This window comes from Schistocerca cancellata, unplaced genomic scaffold, assembly GCF_023864275.1.
Source record: "Schistocerca cancellata isolate TAMUIC-IGC-003103 unplaced genomic scaffold, iqSchCanc2.1 HiC_scaffold_1148, whole genome shotgun sequence".
Lineage (NCBI taxonomy): Eukaryota > Metazoa > Arthropoda > Insecta > Orthoptera > Acrididae > Schistocerca > Schistocerca cancellata.
The window spans coordinates 4,966,604-4,992,984 of record NW_026047147.1 but is presented as its reverse complement, the minus strand read 5'-3'; the positions used below and the strand labels follow the sequence as shown (position 1 = coordinate 4,992,984).

Below are 26,381 nucleotides of genomic sequence, written 5' to 3'. Positions count from 1 at the left end.
CGATTTCTCATACACAAACACCAGTTGGCCGGCGTTGCCCGGTGAAGCGGTGTTATGATCCCTCGTGTAAGGAGGAGAAATGCGCACCATCACGTTTCCGACTTTGATAAAGGTCTGATTGTAGCCTATCGCGATTGCGGTTTATCGTATCGCGACATTGCTGCTCGCGTTGGTCGAGATCCAATGACTGTTAGCAGAATATGAAATTGGTGGGTTCAGGAAGGTAATACGGAACGCCGTGCTGTATCCCAACGGTCTCGTATCACTAGCAGTCGAGATGACAGGCATCATATCCGTATGGCTGTAATGGATCGTGCAGCCATGTCCAGATGGGGACGTTTGCAAGACAACAATCATCTGCACGAACAGTTCGACGACGCTTGCAGCAGCGTGGACTATCAGCTTGGAGACAGTGGCTGCGGTTACCCTTGACGCTGCATCACAGACAGGAGCACCTGCTATGGTGTAGTCAACGACGAACGTGGGTCCACGAATGGCAAAACGTCATTTTTTCGGATGAATCCAGGTTCTGTTTACAGCATCACGATGGTCGCATTCGTGTTTGACGACATCGCGGTGAACGCACATTGGAAGCGCGTATTCTTCATCGCCATACTGGCGTATCACCCGGTGTGATGGTATTGGGTGCCATTGGTTACACGTCTCGGTCATCTCTTGTTCGCATTGACGGTACTTTGAACAGTCGACGTTACATTGCAGATATCTTACGACCCGTGGCTCTACCTTCATTCGATCCCTGCGAAATCCTACATTTCAGCAAGACAATTCCTGACCGCATGTTGCAGGTCCTGTACGGGCCTTTCTGGATACAGAAAATGTTCGACTGCTGCCCTGGCCAGCACATTCTCCAGATCTCTCACCAATTGAAAACGTCTGGTCAATGGTGGCCGAGCAACTGGCTCGTCACAATACGCCAGTCACTACTCTTGATGAACTGTGGTATCGTGTTGAGGCTGCCTGGGCAGCTGTACCTGTACACGCCATCAAAGCTCTGTTTGACTCAATGCCCAGACGTATCAAGGCCGTTATTACGGCCAGAGGTGGTTGTTCCGGGAACTGATTTCTCAGGATCTACGCACCGAAATTCCATGAAAATGTAATCACTGTCAGTTCTAGAATAATATATTTGTCCAATGAATACCCGTTTATCATCTGAATTTCTTCTTGGTGTAGCAATTTTAATGGCTAGTAGTATAAGTGATTCTTATGGGTTCTACTTCTTTTCTAGGTGTAAGCAGGCGTTACTCGCTGTGGGATCTGAACCCAGCAGCTGATAATGATGATGACGATGATGATGATCTCGGGGGAATGACTTCGATTGTTCAGAGGCAGATATCGCTTATTCTACAGTATTAAATTTTTTGTTTGTTATTTTTGAGATGCTCTAGTTTGTAGATGTTCTCAATGCGAATATCGGTGTTTTGACACGACCACCAGCTACTAGTTCTTTTGCACCTGTGTTTTCGTTTGGGTTTGTCCATATTCTTTCAGACATATTCCCCTGCCGACGTCACACACCTCCTCCAATACCCATGCTGGATATGCCCTTAATGACAAACATGCCCACTGATGATGAGTTGCTGGAAGTGTATTCCAGTAATGAACACAACAACAGTTTTCCTTGTAAGTACTCAGGATTTATTATTATTATTATACGAATACGGATGTTTATTTCTCCTTCCTTAGATACTTGTCAACTGCGTCTCTTTCTCCTTCTTGTGTGCAGAGTTATTAGGAGTTCGACGTGTTGTTGAGGGGAAGAGCATTATCCAAGTTAGGGGGAGAGCTGTCGTGACATCATGGGGTGAGTCGATACCAGGGTGGTCATACTGAGTCACTTTTCTGAGGTGCAGGAAAGGGAGTCCTGTAAGACACTCAGCTGTATGCTCTGCCTTGATTTATGTTCATAAGATTTTGATCAATTTATTGTGGGGTCCAGTTACATCTCTCTTCAAAAGTATATACTGCTAACAAAAAGCATGTCCTAATGCCCAGAATCATGATGAGAGGAATATAAATTGATTTCCATGGTTGCTTCTCACTAGTGATAGAAATTAACCAAAAAATACAGGGCATACAGATACACAACAAACACCAGATGTCCACTGACGTTCTAATTTCTCGTTTATGGCCGAATTTAGGAAAGGCATAAGAAGAAGACAAACATTAACACGCTGTGTGGCACATCGACAAAGAAGTCGAGCGTAAATTAGGTGGTCCCCCCTTCTTGTCCATATTAGCCGAGAAACATCCAAAAAGTGTAGACCTGCTGCTGATCTCTGAAGACGATAAGCAACACAGCGTTTGGATAAAATGCATGTCCCACCTACGTTCCTCTGAAATGAAAACAAAAAAGGTGCAAGATATTTTTGCTGTAGATGTCTCAAGTCGTTTACCAAGAGCATGTATCTTGAAAGACACCTGATTGACTGCTAGAGCCAGGAAACAATAGGTGTGGAAATGCTTATCAAGGATAAACGGTTCTCGAAGTTTAAGAATGCCTCTCACCAACACTTCTGTCCCTTCGTCGTTTACGTCGATTTAGAGCGCCTCCTAGCTCCTGTGGTACGGTGTGAACGTGGTGCCTCTGCCTCCCATATCACTGTCACAAAATGATGCATACGATATGTGGCTACCCATCAAGTTCTGTGCACTAAAATTAAAATCTTATGTCAAGGGAATAGTGCGAGATGGCTGCTCACTGAGCTTGAAAGTCTTGTACGGGATGTTTATAACATTTATAGTGAAAACGTCCTCATGACCAACGTGAAGGAGAATGATGCACTGTACAAGCAGGCAGCTGATCGTTATATCTGGGGACTGTGACTGGACAGAGGTGAGGAAGCTCCCTGTAGAGGCTGTTGCCACGTAACGGGGAAGTCCCAGAGTGCAGCTGACAACCCGTGTAACTTTAAGTACCAACTGCCACAGCACACAGCCATCTTTTCCACAATTTAAGTGAGCATGATGCCCACTTTCTAGTTCAGCACTTTGACGAGTCTGGGTTATAGGATGATAAGATCAGTGTGATTGCTGACACCGCTGACAAATACATGCCGCTTCAAAGAGGATCACACCACTTCCTGGATTCACAACGCTTCATGCTCACGTCTCTTTAGAAATTTGCTGAACCAACGCGTCCTGGAGATATTCTTAGCAAAGAGAGCCACTTAAATCGATGATGTAGAGTTTCAAGAGTTTCAACTTGTGACGGAGAATGGGTCTTCCCATACGAATATCTGTCCGCAGCTCGTGGTCGTGCGGTAGCGTTCTCGCTTCCCGCGCCCGGGTTCCCGGGTTCGATTCCCGGCGGGGTCAGGGATTTTCTCTGCCTCGTGATGACTGGGAGTGTGTGATGTCCTTAGGTTAGTTAGGTTTAAGTAGTTCTAAGTTCTAGGGGACTGATGACCATAGATGTTAAGTCCCATAGTGCTCAGAGCCATTTGAACCATACGAATATCTGGATTCTCTAGTAAACTAAGAGGCATTTCCATAATGAATGGAAGGAACGGGCACTTGGTGAATAAACAGCAGGACTTCGGCATCTCTGATTTATCAGAACGTGTAAATTGATGAACACCAATGTACATCTACCCGCCAACATCTTCGAGACGTTCTGTAGCATATGGCTGAGATTTCGTGGGATGCCATGTTAAGAAAGACACAAGCCAGCAGCGAATTCTTGACCAACGTTGAGATGCATGTCTTCCTGGAACATGCGGTCCACGAGTGACTTTGCCAATGTGTGCGCAGGTATGCCAAGGCAAATAACTTGCAAATAGTCGAGGGGGAGTACAGGTTGTCTGTTGATTTCAGTTTCATCCTGTACCTGGATGTAAACTGTCTCTAAAGGTAAACCATGCAACAAAGTCTCCCTTTTCAAGGGCTCTTATGGATGTCCAAAGGGGAAATCACCGGACTGAGGAAAGAGATCAAATATGTGGCTGCTGATGCTGTTGAGGGATGTGTCCTAGAGGTAGAGCTGGACTATCCCACAAGTCTGCATGACAGACACGGTGATTTGCACAGCCTGAAAGACTTTCACGTTCAGGGACTTCAGCAGGTGCCTCCTCTAGGGCATTGGCGCTGCACCACAAATGCTTATCAGGAGACCTTTCCATTGAGGTTATATACTGAGGTATATACTGCAGTTCCAACTGGAAGCAGGGGTGTCCTACCACGATCACAAGTGGTTCATCGGGGGGCATAGGTGTGGAAATCTGCTGCACCCAGACTATTTACTGATGTGTCTGGGTGGGTTTATTTGTTAGTGTGGAATAGTTCGATGAACTGTTTGTCACAGTTCTGACTGCATGTTTGAGATTATGAATGTTTCATTGCACACTGCGTGCATCCATGTGTGTGTGTGTGTGTGTGTGTGTGTGTGTGTGAGAGAGAGAGAGAGAGAGAGAGAGAGAGAGAGAAAGAGAAAGAGAGAGTATATATTTCGTGTGGAACATGTACAATATGCATCCATGTAAAGAAAGTATTTTATATGTTCATGGTGTGTGTGTGTGTGAGTGTGTGTGTGTGTGTGTGTGTGTGTGTGTTTGTGTGTGTGTGTGTGTGTGTGTGTCTGTGTGTGTATTGTTTTTGAGCTGCCATTGCTGTTGCTCTTCTAAGTATGTACACACTGAAAACTTCTCTCTCTCTCTCTGAGTTACTAATAAGCGTTTAATAGACATTGGAAATTAAAAAATTACCTTATTCACAAAAGAATGTGTATATTGTAATGAATCAATTACGAAATAACAAAACTGCTACGTATATCACAAATACGAGAAAAAATGGAAATTAAAAAGCTTTCAGTTGTTTTCACAATACAGTTGTTCTTCTTTTTCATATTTTTTAAATGAAATACCTCTTTTATCAGTTTTATATTGATGGCAGGAGCCAGAGAAAAAAGAAATCCTTTTCGAATACAATATTTTTTAAATTTACATACATACATACATGGCCGACCGGTTCTAGACGGGATCGCGATTTTTCGCCTCCAATTCGTATTTGCGTTAGTAGAGCTTTGCGGATGTGCGTCAGGAATACGGCACACGTTTACGTGTGTGTGTGTGTGGGACGTGCGTCACGTCCTCGCTGTGACAGCATGCAGTTAGCGGTCAGCGGGCAGCTAACATCCCGTTTGCGGTCTGAGCCGCTTCGCGCTTCCGACAGCCCGGCTGTGGGCGTCACAGCAACACAGGGCGAGGGAGGCCAGCGAGCGACACGGGCCGAGTCCACACAGTAGGGGGCCCGGCGTACGGACCGACCCAAAATCACTGTAGTGGTGACACGTGGCTGCTGTCGACTCCTGCCCGTACGTCGATAAGCAGTATAGAAAACGAAAAATAAAATTCAGAATTTCCCTCGTTGTGCAGGAGCAGTGAATTGGAAGGTGGTGCACACTTTTGAATCGGCACCTTCCAATACGTTGAATCCGTCGTCCTTGCCATGGTGCCACTGCGCTTGCTGCCATCTAGACATAATCTATGCCGGCCGGTGTGGCCGACCGGTTCTAAGCGCTTCAGTCTGGAACCGCGCGACTGCTACGGTCGCAGGTTCGAATCCTGCCTCTCGCATGGATGTGTGTGATGTCCTTAGGTTAGTTAGGTTTAAGTAGTTCTAAGTTCTAGGGGACTGATGACCTCAGAAGTCCCATAGTGCTCAGAGCCATTTGAACTATTCTGACCATACATACATACATACTTGTGCACAGTATTATGTGAGAGCCCAGTTACCAGGGGCACAGGGTCAAAATCGTAAGCTGTGTCGTTACCTGGGCCACAGCACGCTTTGCCGTACTACTCTGCAGGGCTGTAGTGAAGAACCACGAGAGGAATTATCTCGAATACGAATACCTCAAGACTGCTGCAGCTGTCTGAAGACTTAAGTTTCATTCAGCAAGCAAAGTGTGTCTTTAAATCGAAACTATCTGTACAACATTGGTTTCACGGAATAACTTTTCGCAATTACACTTTTCCTAAGCAGGTGCAGTGTATGATCAACGAAATGTAGCTGCACCGCAAATGTAATAAAGAAGCCGTCCTTTGTACATTCTCGCAAGCTGTGAGGTACTAACTCTACGAAATATTGGATACGTATCAGGTAAATTGCCTTTGCTGCAGTGAAATGCATGGATGATGGTGACGAAAACAAGATGCAATGACAGGACATGATACGATGTCGCCAGAAACCATTCTTAAATACGGAACCCGCTACTATCAATCTCTGAAATTACCATCCAGCAAACACCCGTAATATTTATAGAAAAAAGATTTAATCTACCCAGAACCTTTTCAGTTCACTAAAACAGGTATCGCCTACTTCTCTTCTCAAAGGATCCAAAATGAGGCTCACACGATATGTAGGGACTGGTACGTTGCTACATACGCCACAAAAAGTTACACAAAGACACAGATCATACTGCGTCCTTTTGCTTTCCATGTATACTATTGTCAGAATTCAAACGGTCATAATGCGCAGTGGCCATTCTATGTGTTAAGGTTGGGTTGTTTGGTGAAGGAGACCAGACAGCGAGGTCATCGGTCTCATCGGATTAGGTAAGGATGGGGAAGGAAGTCGGCCGTGCCCTAAATCAGAATGGCCGGACACGGGATTGAACCGTCGTCCTCCCGAATGCGAGTCCAGTGTATGTGTTAAGACCACATAGCTTTTATTCTTGGTAGTGGGAAAATCACTGGTGGTAGTGTTCATAAATCATAGACAGAGAATTCAGACTCGATAATGGTTCGAGTTAGGCCACGAGACACGTGCAGAAAGGATAACGACTGAGATGAATGCTCTCAGAAAGCAGCATCCGGTTTCCCGTTAGTCTGGCACAGATTTTCATTGGCCTTGACGCATTCACCAGTTATTCCGCCTGTGACTGTAGTATCGCAGTGCCTTTAACAAAGCCACTCGCTGACGCAACACGCGCTAACTGGTGGACCCCAACTGCAGGTTTTCGTTATTGACGCGCGTCCTCTGTGGCTGCGGCGGCTGGGGCATTGCCGTGTCACACGGACAGTGCTGGCTGGCAGTGGTGAGCACAGGGGGCCGCCAATGGCGTCGAGCCACAAGTGTCAGCTGCGCTATCGTCTTGTCATGGAGTCGTGGGAAATGGTCACGTGAATGTTAAGGTGGGAAGAGTTTGAGCAGTTGTAACGAGCTGTATAAATTATGTGGTATGTATACAGGTTAATAAGGAGATTTGAAGTTGACGAACCTCCAAGTTGAGAGAAGTAATTTCATAGGCCTTCCATATGGAGTAGAGATTCTTAGGAAGAGAAGATGCTGATGGAGACTTGAAATGCCACACTGAGACTCTAGACCACTCTCCACTAAATATGAAGCTAACATGCTTCAGCTTGTAAAGCAGGATTGGGTGCAAAGTTATCTCAATCTGTTAAAGAAGTAGCTAGCAAATACGAGAAAAGAAAGATACAGACGATTTTCTTCGATCTCTAACCATTCCGAGCTTAGCCTCCCTGTGTCATAGCCCCAAAAGGCTCACAGAAGTAGAGGTTGGTTCAGAATTCTTCCAGATGGTTAGTATTAGAACTGGAGAGCCAAAGATAGCTACAGTGTGAAGAAGGTAAACTGGGAAACAGTCTCCAAGAACTGACCAGGTGGTGTGTGTCATTTTCTCACACCCTGTACGTATAATACAGATTATAAGAGGAGGAAAAAACTCCACTTACCATACGTTCGAATGCGAGGGGAACCAACAGCTGTGGGGCGTGCGTCGCACCGAGTGAGAGCAGCTGCGCCACGTCCCGCCAGTAGCTGGAGAGTCGTTCCCGGAAAACAGCCGCCTGGGCCTGCAGCTCTGCACAAGAGGGGAGACGACGGACTGGTGAACAAGCCAGTGGATCAGACTTCTGTAGGAAGCACAGCTTTCACTTTCTGCGCCCACAAAGCGTATGCAGGTAGGATTTACATTTTGAAACTAGATCAATATACAATGTCAGTAATCGTATGAGTTACAGCATGAACACCTTGACCGGACGTTACAAAGCTCATATTTCAGCGACAAATTTAAAGAGCACATCAAGAAAAGAGAGAGGAGTACCACCATCTAACGTAGATCCAGTAATAAAAATTAACCTAAGGGTAGAAGTATCAAAATACCTGAAGAAGTGGAAATATACAACTATTTAAAAACTCACCCACACAGCTTGCCCAACAATAAGACAGCTTTAAGAAATAAGAGATCTTGAGATAAATTCGAGTCAGTTTTATGTGCTAATAATAGAAAGTAACATTAATAAGGATGTATAGTTTGCTTGTCAGTATGTCAAAGTCAAATAGCCATAGGACGTAACGATTTGCACAGGATCGTGTCTATGCTGGTTTTATAATATGAGTAATCTTTACGACGTTTCCCGTGAGTTGTATGATATGTATGGAAATGAAGAAGAATTATGTCCACTCATACTCGTTTTTATAATTAGGGTGTATTTATTGTAACATAGGTAATATGTTTTAATAATTCAGTAAAAAAATGAATAAGGTGTTTTGCGAACGTAGCTGAAAAAGCCACTCTCGGCCTAAACGTTCTAAGGTCCATGGAAATGTATGACTACATTTGTACTGGTACAGTACCTTACATATTAACAGTACATTTTACAATTACATGGTGATATACATAATGTTCTGTAATTCGTGACAAGTATCCCATCACATGTTTTTATCTCACTTTTTGTACTCCTTTTTATTTTTATTTGTCCAGTGGATCAATTCATGTACGAAAGTTGTTGTGAATGCGATTTATGCCTTTGTGATGTTAATATGGTACAAAGAATACATATGTAAAATGATATATATATATATATATATATATATATATATGATTATTATTGCCATGTTTTTATGAGCAGTCAAGCTACTGTAAGCCTTTGACGATGGATACCATATGTACTATTACGCCCCATCATAATAAAGAAGTGTCTTATCTTATTTCATTACATCAAATGATTGTATCGTAAACAGAATGGCAAATTCCGTTAACGAATGTAAACACGATGTTAAGATACTCTGACGTAAAACCTTTACTGTGGGATGTATAATCACTGCTAAGAACAAAGAAGAAACGACTTGTGAATTTGTTCCCCACCAACCGCCTCAGTTGTCATATGAACTACATGAACAGTGATTTGAGGGGATTCATGTTAGTGAAGTTAACATCAGTAACAATAAATTTACCTTATGGCATAACTATGATCCTTACGCTCATCTAAAGTTGATGTGCACTCGGAATTGGGAGGCTCAACATACACAGACAACAGTGAGATATACAAACGTGAGAAGATTCGTAAATTTTGACACCTCCAGTGGCCCAATGCAAGTGATGTGCTGTGTTTAGCATTTGTTGTAATATAACTGCCTCATGTATGGGATGATAGTGGCGTTCTATACATGCCATCTGCCCTTCACTTTTCGGTTATTGCTGTATACCTGTATAATGTGCATAGGATTGAAAATGTAGTCGTGAAAACAAATAATGTTACAGTTAATGGCAGATACGACGTCTTTAAGAAAAATACTGCATTATTTTTCGCATTTCGTCCTTATGCGAGCTTATTTTCAGTACAGAAAAGACACTGCTAAAGATGGAGAATGATGTGCGTACACGATGTTTATTGCGTTCCTAATGCTATTGGAATTATTCAGCGGCAAATCGCAAAAGAGAAAGCCAAGGAACGTGCATCTTTACGACTTTGTAAAAAAAACGAACTTCGGCATGAGGGACTTGAGAGCATCGTACTGACACATTACACTGGCATCTGGCTGTAGGGCAACGACTGCAGAATGTATAGCCACGGTTTGGGGTGGAGACAACAGTGTGCTGAGAAGTTCACCAGCCATCACAGACAGACCGGTGTAACCTGGGTTGAGATCTGTGGCTACCACTGACGCCACACCACAAGCAGCACAGTGTAGGGCGTTCTGTGGTGTTCAGCGGCGGGGGTCGCTTTTGCCTGTGGCGGTCAGGTCGACGCTGCTCTGTCCTCAGGTGGCCTCGTGAGACGTCACGGGAAGCAGCGGTCGTCGAGATGCCTACCTCTGCAGCCCACAGAAACAGACAGGGGTTAGGAAGACTCGCGATCAAATCATGTGGAAGGCATATGGAACAGTTCTTAGGAATTTCGAAAATTCTTGAGAAATTTGGAAGCCAAATTATTATTCAAATTGGTTCTCGAGATAAACAATCAGTATCTCTGGAAAATATCATTCACATAGTTCTGTATGTTGCAAGGGCACATAAGTGCGAGGACATCCGCACAATTACCTAAAGAGCTCTCACACTCAAGTTGCTGACAAGAGTATGTCTATAAGAGGAAAAAGAAGATTGAGGAAGTGCTAGATTACGATCAATTTGGTTTTAGGAAAGCTAAAGGCATCAGAGAAGGACTTCTGAGTTGGCGATTGATGATTAAATCCAGACTTAAGGAGAAATCTAGAATCGTCTGTAGGATTTGTAGTTAGATAAAAATCCTACGATAATTTAAAATGATGCAGGATTACCGAAACTCTCGGGAAAATGGGTGTAACCTCTAGCAAAAGAAGGGTTACGTGCAATATGTACATCAAATAAGAGGATAAAATAGGAAGACCAATAACAGCTCAAATTAGGAAAGGTGAAAGACATACATGTAATCGCCCCTACCATTCAAACTGTACATCGGAGAAGGAATGAGAGGTTCAGAAATGGAATTAAAATTCGTGTTGAAAGGCTATCAATGACAGGAATAGCTGATGTCATTGCTGTTCTCAGTGGAAGGGAGAGGTAACTGTAGGAAGTGCTGAATAGAATGAACAATCTAATGTGTACACTCTATGAATTAACACTAAACCGAAGAAAGACTAAATTAATGAAGTCTAGCAGAAATGGGATCAGTGTTCAACTTAAGGTCAGAACTGTAGACGAGGATCTAGACCAACTGAAAGAATTCTGCTACCTTGAGAATAAAGTAACTCATAATGGGTAAGTTAAAGAGAACATAAAAAGTAGAGAAGAACACTCAAAGAGGATGTTCCTGGCCGTACGAAGTCAACTAACATCAAATGTCAGTTTTGTAACAACGAAAACAAACGATTATTGATAAAATTATTTAATAGGCTAAATAAAATAATCTACTCACGAAGCAGCGGAAGAACACACATGAAAGGCGTGATAGCCAAGCTCTCGGAACCAGTGGCTCCTCCTTCAGGCAGAAGGGTTGAAGAGAAAAGAAGAAGGGTGAAGGAAAAGGACTGAAGAGGTCTAGGAAAAGGGGTAGATTTTGGGAAAGTCACCCAGAACAGCGGGTCAGGGAGTCTTACCGTACAAGATGAGAGGGAAAGACTGACTGTTGGGGACTGCATCGGGCAGGATTTGGAAACCTGAGAGTTTAAAGGTGGAACACAGCGTAACGTGCAAGACAGAGATTACTGCTAAAACAGTGATCACAAGTTAATAAGAGTGTGTCCTCCTATCACCACCTATAATAGCCCTGTAACTGGCAAAACATATTCTATCAAAGGGAGAGCCAGCTGCGAAACGACACAAGTCATATCCCAGCTATTATAACACTGTTCAGCCTTCTACATAGGCATGACTACCATCAGATTATCAGTTAGGATGAATGGGTATAGGGTGAGGGTATACACTGCCAATTCACAATATCCTGTGGCAGAGCGTGCTCTACAGCATGACATTCGTGACCTCGGCGCCTGTTTCACCATCTGGATTCTTCCCCCAGACACCAGTTTCCCAGAACTCTGTAAGTGGGAACTACCTCTACAACATGTCCTTGGTGCTCGCCACACAGCTTTTTATCACTGTAACTACTCTTTGCATCATTCCGTTTCAGTTCCCTGCATCTTTCATTGTCTTTCCCATCTATTTTTCACCGCCCCATCCCACCTCTGTTATGTACAATGCACTTAGTTTCTCACTCTTTATAACTTGTGATAAATGTCTTAGCAGTAATCTCTGTCGTACATATCATCTCGTCTTCCACCTTTAAGCTCTTAGGTTTTCAGTCCGCAGGTCGTGGTCGCGCGGTAGCGTTCTCGCTTCCCGTGCCCGGGTTCCGGGGTTCGATTCCCGGCGGGGTCAGGGATTTTCTCTGCCTCGTGATGACTGGGTGTTGTGTGCTGTCCTTAGGTTGGTTAGGTTTAAGTAGTTCTAAGTTCTAGGGGACTGGTGACCATAGATGTTAAGTCCCATAGTGCTGAGAGCCATTTGAACCATCTTAGGTTTTCAAATCTCGTCCGATGTAGTCCCCAACAATTAGTGTTCCCTTCTCATCTCGTACGGTAAGTCTCCCCTGACCTGCGGTTCTGGGTGACTTTCCCAAAATCTACCCCTTTTCCTAGACCTCTCCAGTCCTTTTCCTTCACCCTTCTTCCTTCCCTTTCAACCCTCCTACCTGTAGAAGTAGCCACTGGCCAGAAAGCTTGTCAATCACAACAGTCTTTTATGTGTGTGCTCTGCTGCCGCTTGGTGAGTAGTTTTTTTTTTTTTTTTTTGTTTATCTATCCAATTAAATGTCGGTTTTAGTTGGAGGACGAGTAACTCATAGTGTAAGTTTGGAGCACAGTATTGTAAGAAAGTGAATCATGGACAGTGGGAAAACCGGGACAGAAGAGAACTGAAGCGTTTGATATGTGGCGCTAGAGAAGAACGTCGAAAATTAGATTGACTGATAAGAAAAGAAATGATGAGGTTCTCAGCAGAATCGGTGAAGAATGGAACATACCAAATACTTTGGTAGGACGGTGGGACAGCATTTTGCTCTTGGTCATGCAACCTTATTGTTTCCTCTTGGTTCTTGTACGTATTACCCGTCTTTCTTTTCAACTTACTCTTATTTTGCTCAGTATTTCGAACATTTTGCAGAATTTTACATTTGCGGATGCTTTTCCTTTCAGGGCCTATGAATTTGTCCATTTTATTTTCCAAGTTTTGCTTCCCTCATCAGTTACAATGTCAGACGTGCCGCTCTCTTGTGCTATTAGCCTTCTGACAGTCAAAATGATCGTCATCTATCACATCCTCTATTATCTTTTACATTCCTCTGTATATATTATTCCTGTCGACAAGTTCCATACATGAGGTGTTATGGTGATTGTGCGATAGGCGCCGGCCGCTGGTGGCCGAGCGGTTCTGGGCGCTTCAGTCTGGAACCGCGCGACCGCTACGGTCGCAGGTTCGAATCCTGCCTCGGGCATGGATGTGTGTGATGTCCTTAGGTTAGTTAGGTTTAAGTAGTTCTAAGTTCTAGGGGACTGATGACCTGAGATGTTAAGTCCCATAGTGCTCAGAGTCATTTGAACCATTTTTTGCGATAGGCCTCGCAAGTATCTGCTTATATCTTCAGGATTGTATCTAATGGTATAGCGCCATTCTCGTATATTCTAGACGCCAACTTCAGTAGTTCTTGGTTGACACTTTCGCCAATGATTTCGGAAACTCCGAACGTATGTTACCTATCGCTTCTGCCTTCCAAAGCTGTGTTAAGCTCTGACTCTTATGTAGGATCTCCAGTGTCTTCCGTTGTGATTCTCATTTCTTCTTCTGTCAAGTCATCAGACGGGTCTTTCCCTTCGTAGATGCCTTAAGTTTACTCTCTCCACCTACCTGCACTCTCCTCTGCATTTGACAGTGGAATTCCCAATGCTCTCTTAAAGATGACGTCCTCACTTTTAATTACGTCAAATGTTCTTTTGAGTAATCTGTACAATGAATAAATCTTTCAGACGACCATGTGTTATAATTTCTCTTCACATTTTTCCAACAGCCATTTCGCTTTGGTTTCACATCTACCCCTAGTTACTTCGTTCCCAAGTGACTTATACTGCTGTATTCCTGTGTTCCTCTGAACGTTTTTGCACTGTCTACATTTACCGATCAGTTGCAGTGTTTTTTCTGTTTGCCAAGGTTTCTTTTCCGTTAGCTCCTTATTATCTTTGTTTGATATATGGAACATAAAATCCCGTCTGAGGCCTGCGATCATTTTTATGTTAATAATTGGCCACCGATGCTGTACAATCGCATGAGATGTTCAATTGAATCTTTTATTAGAACATGTTATGCATTTCGGGATTACACCCATCTTCAGACATATGTTACAAGCAAGTACAAAACCTAAGTTAACAGCACACTCAACACGTCTCAACGTTACAGAAAATGAGGTCAGGTCATATGAGTTACATACCACAAACTTACACTCCTTCCTACCCTACCAGGCGTACAGTCTTGACAACGCAAAGAAAGTGTCGGGGCGCTGCATTCACATGTAATTCAATAATAATATACTCAGAATATAAATCTAACAGGGTGTAATTACAACGGGCTAACGGGTACTCGGAAAAATTTATACGAGAGTTTGGAGCTAAAATTCTTAACAAGACGCGGCAGTCAGGCCGCCAAAAATTAAATAGTAAGTTTGTGTCAATGGAATATGTTGGACCATGTTGCCAATAAATAACTATAGCCTTCAGGCAGGCTGGCGTTCGCGTAGGCTTCCATACAAGGAAGTAGTTGGGGGGAATATTAGTACATACGGTCGAAGGGAAAACAGATAAGTTTAAGCAATCCGGTGTATACGAAATTAAGTGTGGGGGATGTCCTGGGACATACGTTGACCAGACGGGTAGGGATTTTGCCACAAGGTTTACAGAACATAACTATAGTAATAATAGTGGGCTGGGGTGCCGTATGAGGGAGACTGGCCAAAAGCGGGCCCTGATAGAAGATAGCTTAAGAATTCAGCATTTAAACCTAAAGGGAAGATTTTAGATAACTTTGAAGATCTGGAGATCTACGCGCGTATACAGCACGCTGCACACCCAGTATTTAATAAACAGGCTTCCGGTGGGAACAACTGGTTTTCTGGCTTGTTTGAACGGATACTGTTTTGAACTTGGTATCTATTATCCCCTCATTAGAAGTGTGATTGTGTATTTTATAGGAGCTGGTGGTGTTCTGTCCACGTACCGTTATGATAAGCTAGGTTTTTTGCCGAGTGGTTGGCTAGTTTAACGTCATACAGGGAAAGTTAGATGGGCATATAGGTTGGCATTTACAGATTTGTTCACCACCGTGCCCTTTGCGTGCTCTTTGGTGACACCATGGTTTATTTTATTGATTTTAGACTAAAGTTTTAACACTTTTAACGTTCTGTATTTGTTTTTTAAAACTCTACAGCTCTCTGGTATCCGGATAGCATAGGTAGGACTCGGGCAAGGAATGTATGAGGTATAGCCCACGTATCTTTTGGGATTTTGTGAAAATGCTCTTCCTCTCACCATTAAACTTTTTCCATGTGGTAGAGGAGTGTAAGTTGGTGTTTGAAGGCTTCTGTCTGGGCAGTCATGGCCCATGAGTATCACTTGGCTGTAACTCGATAGGCGGATGGCTTCCGCCGATGTGGTTGCCGTTGGCTATAACAGATGGCGCCTAAGGCGTTTGTGTACGCGAGCTGATCACAGGGGTTTAGTTTATGATGGATAATGTTGGTTATATTTAATTTAGTGGTATTCTTTTAGAGATTTGAGAGGTTGAAAGGTTTATTCACCAAGGAACTCCCCCCCCCCCTCTCCCTATTATTTATTTTATATTGACATATGGTTTGAGTTGTGTTTGGTGCCACTACTGTCTATAGGCACAGTATGGCAATGTAAAAAAAATGGAGTTTTAAAAAAAATTTAAAAAAATTTTAGTGTTAACGTGTACAGAAGTACTATTCCGACTGCTAGTCGTAATTACAGACTGTTAGATTTATATGATGAGTATATTATCCTTAAATTACATGCAAACACATGGAGCACATGACCATACAGCACCCCATACCGAGGGCACTTCGCTGCTGGTTGACTTGTTTAGCGCCAGTATACACTCTGCTTCAAGACTGCTCGTGCCGCAGTCATATGTTATTCGACACTTTCTTTGAGTTGTCAAGGCTGTACGCCTGGTTGGGTAGGAAGGAGTTGAAGTTTGTGGTATGTAACTCATATGACTACATCTCACTTTCTGTAACGTTGAGACGCGTTGAGTGTGCTGTTAACTTAGGTTTTGAACTTGTTTGTAACATATGTCTGAAAATGGGTGTAATCCCAAAACGCGTAACATGTTCTAATAAAAGATTGAATTGAACATCTCATGACTTTATTGCGATTGTACAGCATTGGTTGCCAGTTATTTGTCTGTCCAACTTGTGCAATGCCCTTTTCATAGATGTCCATTCCTGTTCAAATGAACTGCCTGTGTGGTATTCATCAACGTAGTATCTACAGCCCAAGAGAAATTCAGAGGCATTCCATGAATGACCTCCACTTCAGTGTCCCACTGCTTTCCGCATTTATTCTTCCAGACAATTCTCTTAAACTCCTATCCACTCTTCATCGCAATTCAATTGAGATCTGAGCTTATAACTGGCCCTACGGGTGCCACACAATCTACGAACAGGATTTACAAAACGATAGATTTCGACTTCTAGACGTAGATAATCGGACAATTCTTCCCATAAATACAGAAGTACGAGTATTAACAAGAGCCTCACCAGGACGCTACCTCAGATGGAACTTTTTTGTGCCTCGATCCTTTTTGAAGCATACCTCCCGTGGGGAAGCGAGAATTTTCTATAGCTACCGACGGTTGCGAATTGAAACAAAGAGCGACAGAGGGAGAGAGAAAGGGACTCCCCTCTCTTCCAATCCGCTCCAAGGCCAAACCTCGTGTGCAATCATGACTGTTTGTACTGAAGCCATAATGTTATGTAATTGCAGTACGTAAAGTTTCGAAATTTTTATCATTATGTAATTTGTTAAAAGAAAGGCGAACAAACATGTAAAAGTAATGCATCCACAGTTTGAAACAGTTGCTGCAAAAATCGATGTTTCACACTATTTTACATGTAAGTCAACTTAAAGATGCAGAGCTACAATTTTTGTAGTATGTGTATTCTGATATAAAGCATAACATGTGGAATTTATGAAAGCCCATACATTAATTTCTGTCATCAGTGATAATACCTGCAACAGCTGCAAAATTTTACATCAGCAGTTGATTTTATCACTGGGGATGTGTATCAACAGTTCTGCATGTCCCATCAAGAGAAACGTGTATTCTTGTGTGTCTCCATTGTTGTTGTTGTTGTTATTAGCAGAAGTAGTATAATTATCACTACCATGTGCTGCTCGTGTACTTCGCATGTCGTAATGTTGACTCATTGAGATGTCAGGTTATATATAAGAGAGTGCACAAATGCCTTAATTTTATCAGGTGGAATAAACGCATAAAGAAGTAAATAAATGTACACAATGTGCCAAATTCCGCCACTTTTTATAACGCACATTACACTATTTCTAAGGACACGGGCTCTGTCGTTTCTAGCGACTCTTAGTGTCTGTTCTGCTGGGGTTGGCATCGTTTAGTGGATCCCCGTACGCTCTGTAGCGTACGGCGTTAAAGGTCTAAAAATTTCGTAAAAGTGACAGTACCTTGCTGCATTGTCACTTTTATCGCAACGACAATGAACGGGAGTCTTAAAACGTCACGTGTCAGAGATCTGTGCTGAAATTTAGTGAGCGAGCAGTCTAGATCGCATCACATCGCATAGTGATTTTTTAATCCGGACCTGTGCTCCACCTTCATGCTGAGTGCCCTGGGGACGCTCCCAAGACAGCAGCCGTGTTCACAGACCGCGTGGACACGCTCCTGGCTGGACGACCGAACACTCAGCCGTCCTGCCGCATCCCGACATGCCCGCTAAGCCATCCGGTCTCAGCCTCACAGCAGATGTCTGGCTCCAGCGTGTGGACAGCGGCGGTCTCAACGTCCCTGCGGTCTGGCGGCTCTACGGGACCTGTTGAGTGACGTCAGCTGAACACGACACAACTGGAGAGAGTCGTGGACTCTCCTTGTCTGCGAACTCAGGCTCTTGTCAGGGCTAGAGGCGGTGTGCTCTACTCCTGTGTCAGCATGATCTCTCCTTATCTGACATCGAATGAAATCTGTCCTCAACCTTGATGTTTGTTACTTGTAACCTTCCCCGTAAACATAACTAACTCGACCTTCTTTTGTAAGGAGAAAAACGTACACTTGCAAGATCTCAACCCTAGATACCAAACACCCGTCCTCTCTTAAAATAAATGGCGATACGCATGATAATACTCATTTTAGACGTCTTGAATGCAGAGTTTTTAAAGTTCTGCAGGTGCAGGTTGCCTGCCACCGGCTCCGCCCCACTGCAGTTGCCTGATGCACGAGTGCAGAGTACTGTGCAGCGGGGTGACGTCCAGAGCCCTCAGACCCGCTTCATGTCGCAAGTGTGGGAAGACGAGTGTGGAGCCGGTCACGTCTGCCCCATGTGTTTAGAAACTTTGTTCTTCAAGTAGAACACATGTTATTTAACATGAAAAACGGGTAAGCAATACGAGCAGATAGTATTTCAATGCCATGCGCATATATGGTCAACACTGTTTAGCAATATTTTAGGACATATTCTGCAGCAGTTTTTCATAAAACACACTCACACACACACAGACACACACACAGATCTCTGTTACGGACAGAGGAAAGGTGAAATCTGGCAATATTACTTCTTCAAAGCAAGGTTCCTAAACAGTCAGTTCGTGATTTTACGTCTCCGTCGCATTGTGCCAATGAAGTTGTTTGACGAAAATGATCGTGGTGAAAGGGTATCGTCATCATTGTCACCACCATCCTCTCATAAAGAATAGTCTAACGTCAATCAACTATTCTTCTCTCCATTTAACGGGTCTTCTCTATGACTGCCGCAACTAAATCGCAAGGTACAAATAGTAGCACAAAGAAACGCTCATAGAGTTTCTTTTGCCTCGTGTAAGAGTTAGTCGAATAGCCACATATAGCGACGCTTACCGGTCACAACTGTCGCGAGCTTTGACGTTTAGGCGTGGCAATTTGACCGTCGCTGTATACTGCTCCTGGAGGTGCCACACTGTCGCTTGTCGGTTGACCGGCACTATAAACGCGAACCTCTTACTCACCGTTCCGCACAGTAGTTCGAGCTCCGACAATGGGCGAACGCAGCGGAGCGTGCCAGAAACAAGTGGTACACGAGCGTTGAAAAGCTGTGTGTTCAGAAGGTCTTAACTGCGTACAGTCATAATCGTGGCGCAAATCTCCGCGCGACATAGACAGCTGGGGCTCACACCTTGCAAGTGTGCGTTTTGTATATCAGACCAGGTTGGTGATCTCTTGTTAGATGCAATCAGTTGTGATTAGATAACTGTTTCTTTTCTCCAGTGTGATTATTATTTACTTCTGATGTTTTTATTTCTATGCACTTTAATTAGGACAGAATTTTCAAATGTGGTGCAGCTCCATCATCATGTGTTGATTTACTTCGACAACAGTTTTTATAGAATACCTAAATGAGCACATTACACTTAGTTTTTATAGAATACCTAAATTAGCACATTACACTTTATTTAACGATAACGAACTTCCAAATAATATACTCACCAGCTTTATACATCCACTCAAACTGAACATGACGCTGCCTCTCACATCTCACCCTGCTGAACGTGGCTCTTGTGATGCGTCGAAAAGCATGCACTGACTGGGACAGGATATGATGCCTCAGATCATCCGTTTGCAGCGTTGTCATGTTCCATTCCATGTTGTTCAACCTTTCAAAATAAAATGGAGTCAGCTTATGTGACAGATGATATTCTGAAACCTGACTGTATTTTGTAGACTAGAATAGTGAAAACTAAATTGAACTTGCCCTTCTCCAGCTTTTAAGTTTCCCATTGATAGAGGTCGACAGCCCATTAGAGACGAATCGAGGTGTCAGACAGGAATTGTTGCGTACATCACGGCTGGTATGCGAGTCTGCTAACATATTCTGGTGAACTGATCGTTTCTGATGAAATACAAGAATTCACATACAAACATGCAGCCAGAACTCTGATTGGACAAGCACAGCAGACCGCCTTCAAAGGCATGGAGTGGGCGCTCCCCCACAACATGGCTCACCGTCTGCTCCTTGGCGCCATAGTCACGAGCAGCACTTCCACTATAATACCACGTTTTCAAGACGTTGCCATGTCTCTCCTGTGCCATTTGGATGAGGCTGAATCTTGGTCTTTCTTGACAAGAAAGACCATACTACGCTACCTTACTCAGTTGGACTGAATTCTTATAGCACTCTGTCTTAGGAATTAGCACCTTGGCATCCTTGATTGTGAGATTAGCAGGGACAAAATTGGACAGAACATGCAACCACTAAGTGGGAGCTGTTGTAGCAATGTCATTAATAGTCAACATGGCTCCTTAACGCTTTAGCACGATATGCGACAGCTCAATAACCAAGGGAAATTGCAGCGTTGTCTTTTTGTCTGCATTTGCTCCCCAGTTTTTTGCGGGAATGTAGTGCAGTTGATTTAGAATAGAACCAAACGTCCGCGCAGTGCTGCATAAATGACAGTGACAGGAAGAGGGAGGCACCAAGGTAATTAAGGAAGTAGCTGCAGGAAATTTTGGTCCTGTCCAGGGGCACATATGACTGCCTGTGTGCCTCTGTATCATGGAGGTAGAACTCTGTGGGCTCAGTTCCGCTGGTGTTTTGCTGGAGTCTCTATCTGTAAAAGTACTCCCTCAGTTTGGTGTCAACTCGGAGGCTCGTCGACACAGTCAGTAAGTAGCCAGTTCCACTAGATGAACGTGGTCACTAGGCGACCACTACGAACAACAATAAAAAACTACCTGGGACCTTGGAGTGCGAAGAAATTGCCTAAGGGGACACGTGAAACGGGACCTGGATCAGTGGAGTGGGCTTGTGTTCACCGGCGAGCACAGGTTTCGAACGTCGACTGGGGATCGTCGTACAAGGCTGTGTAGGCGACCAGGCACCGGTGCAGGTCTGTCTCTATCCATGGGTTCTGCTGCGGGGCGGGACTGTCGTATTTTGGGCTGCTATTATGGTAATATCAACAGTAGCAGAAAACAGTAGAACGGGATTAGGATTCTTTAGGAAGGTAGAGCAGAGAGTGTGTTGCAGTGAACAGTTCAGTGATACAGTTACGCTTATCACAATCGACAGCAAACCAATCCCGACAACGATAGTTCAGGTAGTACATGCCGACGTAGGAAGCTTAAGATGACAGAAAAAGTATACGAAGGTATTGAAAGGGTAATACAGTACGTAAAGGGAGATGAAACTCCAATACTCATGGGAGACTGGAATGCAGTTGTAGGGTAAAACCTGGAAGAAATGGGTACTGGAGAATCTGGGGTTGGGATAGGGAATGAGAGAGAAGAAAGACTAACTCACTTCTGTAATAAATTTCGGTTAGTAATAGCGAAAACTCTTAATCACAAGAGGAGGATGTATAATTGGAAAAGGCTGGGTGATATGGGGAACTACAGTTAGATTACATCATGGTCCGACAGAGATTCCGAAATGATATAGTGGATTGTAAGGCGTACGCAGGAGCAGATATAGACTCATATCACAATGTAGTAATGATAAACAATACGTTGCAGTTTAAGAGATAAGTCAGAAAGAATCGATACGCAAATATGTCAGTTACAGAAGTACTAAGGAATGACGAGATACTCTTGAAGATCTGCAAGGCCATGGATACAGCAACAAGGAATATCCCAGTAGGCAGTCCACTTGAACAGGAATGGATATCTCTGAAAATGACAATAACAAAAGTTGGAAAGAAAAACATAGGTACGAAGAAAGTAACTGCGAAGAAACCATGGGAATTAAAATAAATAACTGAAATATTTCTTTTATTACCCATGATGAAAGAGGAAAGTTCAAAAATGTTCAGGGAAATTCAGGAATACAGAAATGCAAGTCCTGAGGGATGAAATAGACAGGATGGGTAGGAAAGCTAAGATGAAATGGCTGCCTGAAAAATGTGAAGAAATCGAAAAAGAAATGATTGTTGGAAGGACTGAGTCAGCGCATAAGAATGTCAAAGCAACCTTGAGTGAAATTCTTAGCAAAGGGTGGTAGCATGAAGAGTGCAGTGGGAATTTCACCGTCAAAAAAGGAGGAGGAAGTGGATATATGGAAAGAGTACATTGAAGGCCTCCATGAGGAGGGAAGATTTGTCTGATGTGATAGAAGAAGAAAGAAGAGTCGATTTAGAAGAGATAGGAGATCCAGTAATAGAATCAGAATTTAAAAGAGCTTTGGAGGACTTAAGATCAAATAAGGCAGAAGGGATAGATAACTTTCCATCAGGATGTCTAAAATCATTGGGGGGAACCGGCGACAAAGCGACTATTCACGTTGGTGTGTAAAATGTATGAGTCCGCCGACATACCAGCTAGTTTTCGGAAAAATATCATCCACAGAATTCCTAAGACTGCAAGAGCTGACAAGTGCGACAATTATCGAACAGTCTGTTTAACAGCTCATGCATCCAAATTGCTGACAAGAATAATATATTGGAGAATGGAAAAGAAAATTGAAGATGAGTTAGATGACTATCAATTTGGCCTTAAGAAAGGTAAATGCAACAGAGAGGCAATTCCGACGTTGCTGTCGCCGATAGAAGCAAGACTAAAGAACGATAAAGTTACGTTTATAGGATTTGTCGACCTGGAAAAGGCGTTGAGTAATGTAAAATGGCGCAAAGTGTTAGAAATTCTGAGACAAACGGGGGTAAGCTGTAGAGAGAGACGGGTAATACACAATATGTTCAAAAGCCAAGAGGGAATAATAAGAGTGGATGACCAAGAATGAAGTGCTCGGATTAAAAGGGATGTAGGCAGGGATGTAGTGTCCCGTCCGTATTTTCAGTATGTACATCGATGAAGCAATGATGGAAATACAAGAAAGGTTCAGGAGTGGGATTAAAATTGAAAGGGCATGAATGATACGATTCGCTGATGACATTGCTATCCTGAAAGTGAAAGTGAAGAAGAATTACATGATGGGCTGAATGGAATGGACAGTCTAATGAGTACAAAATATGGGTTGAGAATAAATCGAAGAAAGACGAAGGGAATTGGAAGTAGCAGAAATGAGAACAAAGGTAAACATAACATCAGGATTAATTGTCACGAAGTATATCAAATTAAGGAATTCTACTACCCAGGCAGCAAAATAACCAATGACAGATGGAGCAAGGAGGACATCGAAAGCATTTGAGATGATGTACTACAGACGAATGCTGAAAATTAGGTCAACTTACAAAGTAAGGAATGAGGTGGTTCTGCGCAGAATATAAGAGGAAAGGAATATGTGGAAGGGACACGATGATAGGACATCTGCTAAGACATCAGGGAATGACTTCCATGGTACGAAATTGCAGAATACATCCAGCAAATAATTGAGGACGTAGGTCGCAAGTGCTGCTCTGAGGTGAAGAGGTTGGCATAGGAGAGGATTTTGTAGTGGACCACATCAAACGAATGAGAAGACAGATGACTCAAAAAAGAGAAAAAAATGGAAAGGTCTCTAACGTTTCGTCTCCAAATGCTGGAGACATCTTCAGAGGCTATAAAGGCTCCGGCAGCAGTTTGAAACTTCTATAAACTCTACAAGCTGAACTGTTTGTTCGGATCCCTGCCACAGTCGGGCTGTGATGTCGTCAGACGGCTGCTTAAGAGCGCAGAGTCACGAGTGCGTGTGTTGTCGAGCTTCTGCTGGGGAACACTTGGCGCTGGTTTCTGTATTCAGCACTGCGGCCAGCAACTAGTCTAATTTCTCTCATTCTTCTTTCCGTTAAAGTTGCTTTCGTGCTTTGGAATTTGAATGCCCTCTCTGTAAATTCAAGGAGAGTAATATTGGTTCCGTATCGCAGAGACGAATTTTTAGTTTCCCTGGTCCCAGTGGATGTTCTGCAACTGCCGATTTATTGCTATTTCGCAGATGACAACTGCTCTTCTGTTCCTTAAGCAAGAAATCATTACTTCTGTTTGCGCTACACATGTGTGCTTGACTGTGTGTGCAAGACAATTTATATATTCCACCTGTGGCAAGTGCTGGCCGCACATTCTTTACAGTGTTCAAAATATTCACGCTCCTTCGTAAATGGTGTAAACACTGCATCAATACTATGTATTCCTCGTACTCTGATCATGTGAACCGTGACTGCTTTTACGAATGGGAGTAAATCTTTGTTTCTTCTTCATGAGAAGCTCCATACCATTATGGACTTATTGCCCTATTTATCTCTTTCTCAGATTAATCATTTCTTCTGAAAGTAGTGTTTAAATGGTCGGAGCGTTCCTCCAACTACTGTGGTGACACATTATTTAAGCCCAGCCCACCAATGTTGTCATCACCGATGTTTTCAGTTTGTGACAATGACTGGAATTTTTGTGAATGTATCCATATGTGTGAGTGAGGTTTTTGCAGATCTTCTGTGCCTAACATATGTAGATTTTCCAAGTAGCCGTACATTCTAAAATATTTCAACATCTTTCTCTTTTTCTATACTGGATTTTATATTATAACTAATATCATTCGGAAAGTTTAGAAATTCTGAGTTCTTTTTGTCCATGAGGCTATATAACGAAGTATAAGTGCCATCAATATAACAAAACCAACGATAGTGATTTTTCTTGCTGGGCTGATGAGCTGTTCCTTCCAGTTTTACATATAGAACTCTGTTGTAACTGTGCTGAGTGTGTTTCCTATAATGTTGTAATGAATACAGTTTCAGAAAACTGGATGATTTATTCCAGAGCCTCACAAACTGAGCGAAGTTAATAACGCTTTGGTCCGCCTCTGGTCCTTCTGCAAGCAGTTATTCGGCTTCGCATTTATTGGCATTTAGGAGACGAAGTCTTACGCACAGAAATATGCCATGCCATGCCATGCCATGCCATGCCTAATACCCTATAAGCAAAATTCACCAGTAGGTTGTGTTTAAATTAGTTACCAGTACGAGTACGGGTGTTAGTGTTTGCAGGAATTACAAAAGAAACGAGAAGTGTAGAAGTGGTGTGGCCATGACATTGGCTCACGGGCCATGCCCAGGCACAAGTGCATTTGGCTCATTATATACATCTCCCCAGATAACATTTATTAAATTTTCTCTGAAGTGCTCAATAAACACTGGGTTGAGCAACCGTACAGTTTTATTTCATGGTTTCTGAACTGTACACCTTGCTGTGTTTTCTAATTTAATCAATTGTACATCATGGGCTGATAATCCATTTATCAATGTGAAAGCATGTGTTAGTTTTACACCCTCTTGCTGTACAAATACATTATCTATTAGAGCGCTACTGCCTTGAGCTATACGTGTAGGGAAATTGATAGCTGATTCTATGTTATATGCAATTAATAACACTTACACTTTTCCGATCTGAACTGGTTAGAAAGTTTACTTAGAAATCATCACAGATTAACAACTTCCTGTTTTTGGGTGACAGACAGCGTAATAGGTCATCTACATATGCTAACAGATCATCTACTTTATTTTTTATTCCCCTGATATTCTGATGAAGTAAGTTGATACTACCCGTAGTTTCATCCCTATTTACTGTATATGGAGCTTCTGTTATTCTGTTTTTTTAGTGTTGCCTGTTTGGACTTTGAACTTAACATAAAAAACCTGTCTACCTGGTCCCATTAACCACAGGGGTCACCATCGTGTGACTGAGGCTCCCCCTTACAGTGTCTGCTAATAGAGAAGCTGACTTATCTTTCCCCTTCCTATTTAGGTGCAGGCCATGCGTAGTGTGTCCTCACCTACCAGTAGTATCAACAGGAACATCGCGTGTGTGAGGTTTTCGCGGTATCTGGAACATCACGTTCCTCCACTACTTCAGATAGCAAGCCAGAGTGTTAACACGCCTTACAGCAGTGTTTACGCAGGACCGAACATGGCGCTGAAAGACCTCCACAGACACCACATTTGTGTGGCCAGTTCATGTTCCTTTTTCATCCAAGTCTCTCGCAATAGTACACCTTGGATTCATACCACAGGCTGTTTCCTGCTGCTCCAACTGTGATTACCTCATCTCCCTAGCATTTGTTTTCATAAAACTTGTGAACTGGTACGCTGCACCTAATTCCTCCTGACACTCCTGGCCTTGACTGTTAACTAGAAGCAATATTCTTCTTTTCCTATTCTGATTTGATCCCTACATGTCTTTTTTCTTGAAGCTAATATTCTGCTTCAAAATACATTCAACTACATCTGGATCAGGCCCTTCCTCCACTACTTCAGATAGCAAGCCAAACTGATTTACTAACTGAATTTCGAAGTTTTTTCAATAGTTTCTCTTTTTGCTTCTACCTTTCCCGTCCCTGTTTCTTCCCTTTGCCTACATAATTCCAAGTCCTCATTTTCTAACTCAGCCTCAAGGGCACAAATTTTTGCCTCCTTTTCAGCGACTTTTCTGTCCTTTC

General features: G+C 43.0%; 1 protein-coding gene across 1 annotated transcript in view; it reads right to left on the bottom strand.

Annotated features, from left to right (window-relative positions):
- The window catches only part of LOC126159858 (uncharacterized), a 48,456-nt gene extending 28,798 nt beyond the window's left edge, over positions 1-19,658 (bottom strand). The window contains exons 1-2 of the mRNA XM_049916668.1: positions 19,514-19,658; positions 7,716-7,843 (exon numbers count right to left, since the gene is read on the bottom strand). Coding sequence (XP_049772625.1) covers positions 7,716-7,843; positions 19,514-19,658 — 273 coding nt within the window. The remainder of the gene's footprint in view (positions 1-7,715; positions 7,844-19,513) is intronic.
- Positions 19,659-26,381: the final 6,723 nt, after the last annotated feature.